We start from the raw sequence: 10418 nt of genomic DNA, 5'->3' as shown, positions 1-10418 counted from the left end.
AAAAAAAAAAAAAAAAGTGGGTGTAGTAGTACATGCCTGTAAGTCCAGCATTTGTAATCCCAGTACTCATAATGCCAGCACTCATAATCCCAGCACTCGGGAGGCTGAGGCAGAAGGATCCCTATGAAGTTGGAGCCAACCTGAGCGACATAATGAGAACCTCTCTCAAAACAAACAAAAAATGAATCAAAGAGCTAAATGTAAGACCTCAAACTTTGGAACTGCTAGAGGAAAAACGGAGGCACTTGAAGCCATTGGCTTAGACAAAGACTTCATGAATAGGACTCTAGTAGCACAGAATATAATAGCAAAAACCAGTCAATGGGGCTGTGACATTAAAGTGTGTCTGCACAGCTGAGGACATAACAGTGAAGAGACAGCCAACAGAATAGGAGAAAAATCTTTGCTAGTTACTTTTCTGACAGAAGATAATATCCAGAATATATAAAGAACTCAAAAAACTTAAACCTGAAGGAAACAAGTAATCCAACCAGTAAATGGACAAATTAACCAAATAGGCACTTTTCTGAAGAAATGCAAATGGACAATAAATAAAAAGATAATCAGCATCTTCAGTGATCAAGGAGCCCAGTGTGGAGCATCTGAACAAGGTAGGAGGTCCAGCCTCAAGATAAAATAGACTTGGGATATGGCTCAGTGCAGAGGCCTTAGGTTCAGTCCCCAGTACCAGAAAGGAAGCAGAGGGTAAGGATGAAGGGCACCACTGCATCAGTGAGTGAGTGCATGATGAATGAATGCTGGCAGGAATGAGGTGAGGCACGTAGTGACTGTTAGTGGGAATGTAAATTAGTTGCAGTATCGGGGATTGAACTCAGGACCTCACACTTGCCAGGCAAGCACTTATTCTAATGAGCTATCTCCCAGCCCAGGAATGTAAATTAGAATAGCAACTCTGGAAGTCGGTATGGAGATTCCCCAAAAAGCTAAAACTAAAGCTCTCATTTGATCCAACTCTATCACTCCTCCTCACTGTACTTCAAAGAATTATAGCTCATGCATTATAGAGAAAGCTATCAAAGTGTATCATGTGCATGTACAAATACGCCAAAATGAAATCCGCTGTTCTGTATGTCTAATGTGTACTAATAAAAAAATGCCTTTAGGGTTTCCGTGGCGGCTGAACTGGTGGTCGGCTGTGCGGCCACTCCTGCGGGCCCTGGCCTCGCGACTGCTGTGCTCTGCAGCAGGAAGTGCCTCTCGCAAGGACTGAATATCAGTGCAAGCTTGAAAAAGATAACTTTCTTTCTCCTGCGCCATGGCATATCAATTATACAGAAATACTACTTTGGGAAACAGTCTTCAGGAAAGCCTGGATGAGCTCATACAGTCTCAACAGATCACCCCCAACTTCCCCTCCAAGTTCTACTTCAGTTCGATAAGGCTATAAATTCTGCACTGGCTTAGAGGGTCAGGAACAGAGTCAATTTCAGGGGGTCTCTAAACACAGGTTCTGCGATAACATGTGGACTTTTGTACTGAACGATGTAGAATTCAGAGAGGTGACAGAACTTATCAAAGTGGATAAAGTGAAGATCGTGGCATGCGATGGTAAAAATACTGGCTCCAATACTGCAGAATGAACAGGAGAAAAAAGCGGCCTCTTACGCCACCATCTCCTGTCATTCATCGCTTTTTGAAGAGACACATAGAAGAGACTTTATTTACTCTAGCATTGCAGAAATGACTACACTGCTATACTATCAGAATTCCGGCGGGAAGTGCTTACAGCTCTATCCTTTTACATTATCTGTACTATAAAGCATGAAGAAACATAACTTTTTTAAATGGCAAATCAAAGGTTGTAGCCCTCCTGAGAACAGTCTTTAATAAACTCATTTGAAAACTCAAAAAAAAAAAAAAAATGCCTTTAAAAAAGTTTACATGTTATTTGGTGTTACGTAAAATGTAACGAGCTAGGTGCGGTAGTGCACACGGTAGTGCACACTTGTAATGCTAACACTCTGGGAGGCTGAGGCAGAAAGATCCTAACTTCAAGCCTAGTCTAGAGCACTTAGTGACTTAGTAAGACTATGTCTTAAAAATATATAGCTCAGTGTTAAACGCCCTTGGTTCAGTTCCCAGTACTGGAAACACACACACACCCATAATGGTTGACTTTTATAGTGAAAAGGTATTTGTATTGTTTTTTAGCCCCAAATTCTATTATCATAAGTAATTGAAAGCCTATAAATGCTGATATATTTCCTCTAGATATCAGTGCTTTATAATAATTGTATTTTAGATTCCAACAGTAAGTAGTTGAAAATTAACAAAGCTTAAGATATTCAAATGGGTTCTTTAAACCTGAAGCTTTATTTTCTGCCATATCAAAAGGCATAATCCAGCTATTTAGTACTAAAGCAAGCCCAGAAGAGTCTTTTTTTAATTTTTTATTTATTTATTTGTGTGTGTGTGTGTGGCCAGCTCAGCCCACCAGGGGGCGGGCTGGCTGGCATGTGGTGCTGGGGGATTGAACCGCGGTCCCTGGGCTTTGCTAAGTTTGTTTTAAGTAGGTGCTTTAGACCACTGAGCCATCTCACCAGCCCCAGAAGAGTCTTTTTTATTTATTTATTTATTTATTTTATTGAGAAATAAATATGAATGAGACAGTTACCCAGCTGATTAATAGGACAGTTTTGATAATCAATACACTATACGTTCATTGTTATCTTCTTAGTGGTTATCCATAGTACAAGAAGCAGACAGGATATTCTGTCCAAACAGTGTTAGTACACCTCTTTCTTCTCATTGAATTAAGCGAAAGTAGCTGTAAATTTATCCTAACTATACAAAATGATCTTTCCTTTGTATCTTTTTTTTTTTTTTTCCTGTCAGAGGTGAATATTCTATTGGCATCTAAATACTACAGGTGTTTGAATTCAACTAAGCAATCTAACACTGTCTGGCAGTCTATAATATTAGTGGGTTATCCTCAAGTTATTGACTTGAGCCTTTTACAACTCATCGTATTAATATGGGTTTATTTTATATACCTCGTTTTTATACTTTTCTGCTGGATGGTTAAGACCAAGATATAGCAAGACCTATATAACAAGAAATATAACTTTTGTATCTGATAAGGTCAGCCAAGTACTCTCAGGATTTATCCTGCAGCCCTGTACCACCTTTTGTACATCCTCTTGTCAGTGTCTGACATGAGGATGAGTCACAGCCATTGCTTGACCAATTTGCTCTCTGTGAAAGCTTGAGAAAATGTTTTTTTCTCTCCATGTGACTCTCTTCAGGCTCACTTTAGATCATCGAACACATTCCTCTGTGGCTCCATAATCCAGAAGAGTCTTAAGAGTAATTTTTTTGACTCCTGGTAGCCTGGTGGGATGTTGTTGTTGTTGTTTATTATTCAGCTGCTATTATCTTCAGTGATGGGATGTCTGGAATAAGGACAGGAAGGGTAATGTCTAGTTGGTTTTTAAAAATCCTCTGAGTTAGTGAAGATTTATCCTAATATAATTCAAACCATGGATTGAGTCCCAAGAGATACACATTTGTTAGAGAAGACCAGAGCATAGCTGTCTTCTGCATTGTTAAATTTCTGATACTTTTAAAGATTGCTTTATTTTTTAAATGTATTTGGTACAGGGTTTTACTATGCAGTTTGGATGCATAGTGATCCTCCTGTTTTTAGCCTCCCCAGTGCTAGAATTACAGGCATGTGCCACCATGCCCACCCGGACTCAGGCCAGCGCAGCCTGTGATACCAGGGGTATAACCTTGGTCCCTGCACTTGCCTAAGCAGGCTCTTAGTCTGCTGAGTTACCTTGCTGGCCCAAGATTGCTCTTCTTAAAAGGAAGTGAGTTCAAGGCCAACCTGAACTACATAACATGACTGTGTCTTAAATCAAAAACGAAACTTTAGGGCCGGGGAGATAGCTAGCTAATGCTTGCCTGGCAAATGCAGGGACCTGAGTTCAATCCCCAGTTCCACAAAAAATTAAAGATAAATTGAAATAGTGATACAGTGGTCCCTCACTTATCGTGGAGGTTACATTCCAGTAAGTGAATATAACCTAAGTGAAAATAGGTTAGTTTCGATGAGTGAAAATCTGTGAAATGGCAACATTATATTTTAGTTTTATATATATTCTAAGTCTTCATAAACCCTTCTCATACTCTTATAAACCTTTTTTACACTTTCAGAAAACACTTCTAATATTCTTAACCATTTTCTAAACTCATAAACCTATGTAATTTTAACAACATGTATACTGTACAGTGCTGCGAAATCCTGCCATATAGTGAAAATTTGTGAGAGATCTTTTTTTTTTTTTTAAGACCCACAAAATAGTGAGTCATTGAAAGTCAAACCACGAAACAGCAAGGGACTACTGTAATTATAGGAGGAAATATTACTTTGTACTTAAAAACTGGTGAATAATCCTCTTTGACCTTTTATCATCCTGTGGATATTATGGAAAAATAACAGTGTAGATCACTTTTTATATTTGTGTCTTTATTTTTTGTTTTGAACTTGCTTATGTAGCTCAGGCTAGGGTCAAACTCATGGAGATATTCCTGCCTCAACCTCTCAAGTTCTGGGGTTTTAAATGAATAGAACAATCTTGCCTAAAGCCTCTTAAAACAAGGTCAGGTTTTATTAAGTAAATGAATCTTCTTCATCCTCAACAGGTGGCGGAGGGAAGACAAGAAGAAATCCAACAGAAGGGACAAGCTGAGAAGAAAGAATTACAGCACAAAATAGATGAAATGGAAGAAAAAGAACAAGAGCTCCAGGCAAAAATAGAAGCTTTGCAGGCTGATAATGACTTCACCAATGAGAGGCTGACAGCTTTACAAGGTAAGTTAGCTGACTCAGAAATTCATTAGACTAGATTAATTTTTTCTTTTTGTCTGTGAAATATCTTTCTCTTGGAATTTTATTTGCAGTACGGTTAGAACATCTTCAGGAGAAAACTCTTAAAGAATGCAACAGCTTAGGTAGGTGCCATCCACATTTTTTATTTAAAGCTGAGTTTAATCATTAATTATTTTTTTACCTTGTTTACTATCTCACATTGGGTAATTTTTAAAGTACATTTTATATATTAGGTATATTTTACGTATTTATTTATTGTATTTTTTTAGTAAACGTCTACAGGGTCTTACTATGTAGATCGGACTCATAGTGATCCGCCAGTGTTCAGCCTTCCAAAGAACTGGGGTTACAGGTGTGTGCCATCAAGCCCAGCCACCTCGCCCAGTCTCATTCGCCATCTCAGCTTGTCCCAGGGGGTGAGGCCAGCACAGCATGCTGGGGATTGAACCCTGGCCACTGTGTCTGCCTAAGCAGGTGCTTTGGCTGGGGATATAGCTCAGTGGCATAAGCGCCTGCCTGGCAAGCACAAGGTCCTGAGTTCAATCCCTAGTACCACAAAAGGAAAAAATATAAAAATGAAAAAGATAAAGAAAGTTATTAACATAAAAAATAGATTCTAAGCAGACATTTTAATCCACTGAGCTATTTGACCAGCTCTATATATTAGGTGTAAAATGCTACAAAAAATTTCCCTTTAAAATATACTTGATTGTCACTAGTGGGCACCTGAGGTGAATAAAATTTCTGCATCTGCAATATTCTACCTAAATCCATGAACAGTAGGATTCTTTATCTTCTGTGGTTCATTGGAAGACATCTAAGCTTGAACCTATCATAGGAAAGGGCAAATTGAAGCTTTCCTGTGGAAGCGTCAGTACCAACTTACTATGAGCAGGAATAGAAAATGCTGTGACTATACTTGAGACCAATTTTAGAGTAATATTTTCTTTTATCAGGCAATGATACACTGTCTTAATCCTAGGGTTACAAGTTGAGGACTTCTTACCTAAAATAAATGGGAGCACAGAAAAAGGTAGTGTAAAAAACTTAACATTTTTCTTTCATAATATCCTTTTACTGTTTGAGTAGGTTAGGGAGCTCAGGGTATTAAAGTTTTAAGTGTTTATAATAAAAAATGTGCCATTCAGAGACTGAGGGATTTTATTTTTTAAAATTAGGCTTCCCAGGCTGGAGATGGAACTCAGTGGCAGGATGCTTGCCTAGAATGTGAAAGACCCTGTCTCACAAAAACACCAAACAACTCAAATCAGGTTTCCCTTACTTCTAAGATATAAGTAGATGCTCTGGCCTATTCTTTGATATCCTGTGTTATATAGAGATTTCAACAGTGGTGGGTGGAGCATGCCTGTAATCCCAGCACTCGGGAGGCTGAGGCAAGAGGATCATTGCAAGTTTCAGACCTGTGTGAACTGCATAGTGAGACCCTGTCTCAAAAAGACAGAAAAAGAAATTTCAATTTCTATATTAGATAGAATTTATAACAATTCTATGGACTTTTATAATAATTTTATCTGCTTTTTTTGGTACTGGGGATTGAACTCAGGTCTTGTACTTTCCAGGCAGGTGCTAATGCCACTGAGCTATCTCCCCAGCCCCAACATAACAATTTTTTTTTTTAATTTTATTTATTTATTTGTGTGTGTGTGTGTGTGTGTGTGGCCAGCTCAGCCCACCAGGGGGCGGGGCTGGCTGGCATGTGGTGCTGGGGGATTGAACCGCGGTCCCTGTGCTTTAGCTGAGCTTGTTCTAAGTAGGTGCTTTAGACCACTGAGCCATCTCACCAGCCCCCAACATAACAATTTTATAACAATTCTATGTTATATAGAATTTTCATTTTTAGTATAAAGAAATGATAAAGTTCATTGTTACTGGAGGCTTACATATAGACTGTGGCGCACACCTGTAATCCCAGTGCTTGGGAGGCTGAATATAGGAGAATCACCACAAATCCAATATGTGCAGTGAGACCCTATAGACCCTGTACTAAATACAAAGAAAGAAAGAAAAGTAGGGGCTTATAAAATACAGCTCTTTTTCTCCCACTGTATTTTTCAAGGCTATATAATCATTTTTTTTCTCTTCAAGTTCTGGTTCAAGAGCTGTATTTTTATGACTTTTTGAGACAGAGTCTTATTAGGTAGTATAATCTGGCCTTGAATTTACTTATGGAGCCCAGAATGGCCTTGAACTCATGGCAATCCTCCTGTCTCAACCTCCTGAGTATTAGATTATAGGCATGTGCCGCCACACCCAGTTAAACTCTATTTTTAATATGTGAATTCATTTAACAGACCATTGAGCCCTTGGACATGAGAGAGAAACTACTTTCTTTATCCATCGGTTTCATTAATCAAAAACAGTCATTTTGCCATCAGAATAATCTGTTCTTGGTTCTGTGACTATTTTGATAGCATAGATTCTTTCTTATTAAAAACTGGTAGGGGCTGGGGAGATGGCTCAGTAGAATAAGCACTTGCCTGGCAAGTGTAATGGCCTGAGTTCAATCCCCAGTTCTGCAAAAAAACAAAACAAAACAAAACCAAAAAACTGGTAGCTGCTGTGTATTGGTTTTTGTTAGTATATAAAGGACTTTTTACCCAGTGACTTCTGTAATCCTTTAGTCTTGAATATTACTGTTGACTTTTGACCCGTTTATCCAAGATTAATTGAACACCAATAATGTGACAGATCCTGTACTAGGTGCTTGGAGCACGAAAGGAATAAAATTGTTATCTGTGTATATTGACTTATGTGCACGTTATCACAGTTTTTATACCGAAATTAGAGAGGGCTATCAGGGTCAATGACAGAACTTCCTGTTAAATATTTTTTCTATGCCTGGTGGGGCTTTTTTAGTTCCTCACCAGCAATAAAAATGGCAAAATTGGGGAGGTGGTTTATTTTGTTCTTGTTTGGCTAGCTTTTAATGAAGAACTGGCAAATAGACTCAGGAAACATGTATGTGTGAGCTGTGAGGTCAAGACCTATTATTACGTATTGTATCTTAGAACTCTGAATGAAGGAAAAAAAAGTTTCTTTAAACATTGACATTTGAGAGGGCGGGGATATATAGCTCAGAGGCACAACACTTAATTGGCAAGTGCAAGGTCCTGAGTTTGATTCCTAATACCAAAAACAAACAAAGCTATTTAACATTTGTGTGCATGTTTTATAAAATATATTGATTTTTTAATTCCTAATTTGATTGAATTTGTGTAAGAATTCATAAAGGTATAGTTTATATTCATTGTACTGAGATTACTAGTTACTATTCATTGAATGCTATTTAGCAAATTTATGTAAGATGAATTAATCCTCATCTTCTAAAATTTATCTTCCTTAAGTGATTTTATATTTTCTACTGTTACTTTACCTTTCTGTTTCTGGCATATATATTTTTAAATCATATTATTGTTCTCTTGACCTGACTATTTATTATTAATGGTGTTGATCCAAGCTGAGAGCCTATACCTTCAGTTAAGAGAATCCTTTGATATACATAGAACCACCTTTTAGAGTTGTCAGCTATTTTTAAAATTTTTGCTAGTTTCAGTTGATGTAATAGCATAGTAGACTATTTTCATATTGTAGAATAGTTGTAGATTCCTTAATTTAAGATGAAATAGGGGCCTGGAAGATAGCTCAGTAGAATAAGCGCTTGCCTGGTAAGTGTAGGGTCCTGAGTTCAATCCCTGGGATCGCAAAAACAAACAAGAATGAAATATTTTAGATACTTAAGATAATTCCTTGTTATAATTATTATTCCCTTGTTGGTTTATTTGTTGTTTTGGTGGTGATAAATTGAGTAGTGTGAAATTAGCTAATGGTCGATTTTAAAAGAAACCGAGTTTCTGGATATACACAAAAACATTATACCAGATTTAGTTACAGACTCAACTTTAAAATAAGATAAGTCACTTACTCCATTCTGAATCACTTATAATACAATAACAAACCAATTATTAAGTATTCTAAAGCTCATAGCCATAATACTACATGATTTTTAAACTAAAGTTATTCTTTAGTAGAGAGAAAATATGATACAGTTGTAACAATATTTCAGAAATGTCTGGAGATTTTGAAATTAATACTTAAGTGAAATGAAAGTAATTTTCAAAATTATGTGAGTATAATGTAGCTATTAAAATTACAGATAGGGCCAGGGAGACGGCTCAGTGGAATAAGCGCTTCCCTGGCAAGCGCAAGGACCTGAGTTCAATCCCCGGTTCCGGGAAAAAATAAAATAAAATCACAGATTTTGTGCTATAAATTCTTTGTCTTAATAATCATTATTTGAATGTAAGAGACTATGGAATAGTGCTATCCAAAGGAAATACAATGAAAGCCATGTATATAATTTAAAAATTTCTGGTAGCCACAGTAAAAGTATAAAAAGGAACAGATAAAACAAATTTTAGTAATGTATTTTATTTATCCAAAATAGCAAAACATAGTTTGAACATGTAGAAGTTTATTAATGAAACATATCATATTGTTTTTTGTTGTTGTTGAAACAGAATCTCACTATATTGTCCAGGCTGGGTTGCATTCATATCATTTTGCTTCTACCTTCCGAGTTGCTGGGATTACAGACATTGTTGCCACTGCCCAGGTCCCATTAATTTTTTATTTTTACTATTTGAAATCATTGTACATTTGTTTCTTATATATATAGCATATCTCAGTTCAGACTAGCTACATGTGAAGGACTCAGTAGCTCATGTGACTAAAAGGTATGTAGTATCAGACAGGTAGTAAAAAAATAAAATGAACATCCATGGAAAGGTCACCTATATACAATATGCATTGTAATGGATATCCATTTTTCTTCCAGTAAATATTGTTTCTTTTGGAGTATCAGTGGCATGCCCTTTTTTGTGTTTTGAGCAGAGTGAATTTCCACAGGCCTAAAAAAATCCAGTGATAAAGTCATGTCATAATCCAAATCTGTCACTTATACTATCTGTAAGACATTTATATGAATTTATATTAACATTAGGGTTTTTGTTTTGTTTTGTTTTGCCTTTTTGAGATAGGGTCTCACTATGCAGTTGAGACTAGCCGTGAACTCACTTAGTAGCCCAAGCTGGCCTGGAGCTTGCAGTAATCCTCCTGCCTCAGCATCCTGAATGCTGGGATTACAGGCACGTGCCCCCACACTCAACTAGCATTAGATTTTATGTAAATTAGTATAGTAAATATTTTATTGTAAACTAGATATATTAAAATATTGGACTTTTTTATTTTTTTAAGCATGGTAAGTGATAGAAGGATAGCACATTTCAATAAATGTCACTTGAAGTAAAGCCATGTTGTTACGTTGAGCTGTGGGGGACTCAGGTCAATAATTTCTGACATTGCCAGTTAAACAGAAGACCCAATGCTATTAAGGGCTTCTGGACTCTTTTAGAATATTTTGCTGAGTTTACACACCTATAATATTCAATAACGGAATGTAGAAAAAATGGGGTATACCGATGAATGTCCATTTTGTATCTGTGTATTCAAAGTGGTTAGAATGATTTGTTCTAATGGTGTTTGT

At 36.9% G+C, this 10418-nt stretch overlaps 1 protein-coding gene and 1 pseudogene across 14 annotated transcripts in view; both read left to right on the top strand.

Moving 5' to 3' along the window:
- Positions 1–10418, top strand: part of Slmap (sarcolemma associated protein) — a 170750-nt gene that overhangs the window by 89719 nt on the left and 70613 nt on the right. For 9 of the 14 annotated variants that reach the window (XM_004631614.2, XM_023715702.1, XM_023715692.1 and 6 more), the window contains 3 exons: positions 4669–4837; positions 4927–4977; positions 5838–5888. In XM_004631614.2, the coding sequence (XP_004631671.1) occupies positions 4669–4837; positions 4927–4977; positions 5838–5888 (271 nt within the window). The remainder of the gene's footprint in view (positions 1–4668; positions 4838–4926; positions 4978–5837; positions 5889–10418) is intronic. The other 5 variants (XM_004631616.2, XM_023715697.1, XM_023715696.1 and 2 more) reach the window with 3 other exon arrangements.
- On the top strand, positions 1263–1859 carry LOC105742238 (annotated as a pseudogene).

The sequence above is a fragment of the Octodon degus genome, unplaced genomic scaffold, assembly GCF_000260255.1.
Source record: "Octodon degus isolate 3935 unplaced genomic scaffold, OctDeg1.0 scaffold00043, whole genome shotgun sequence".
In the NCBI taxonomy this organism is placed as follows: Eukaryota; Metazoa; Chordata; class Mammalia; order Rodentia; family Octodontidae; genus Octodon; species Octodon degus.
Note: the sequence above shows the minus strand (reverse complement) of the source record. Positions and strands in the feature narration are given on the sequence as shown.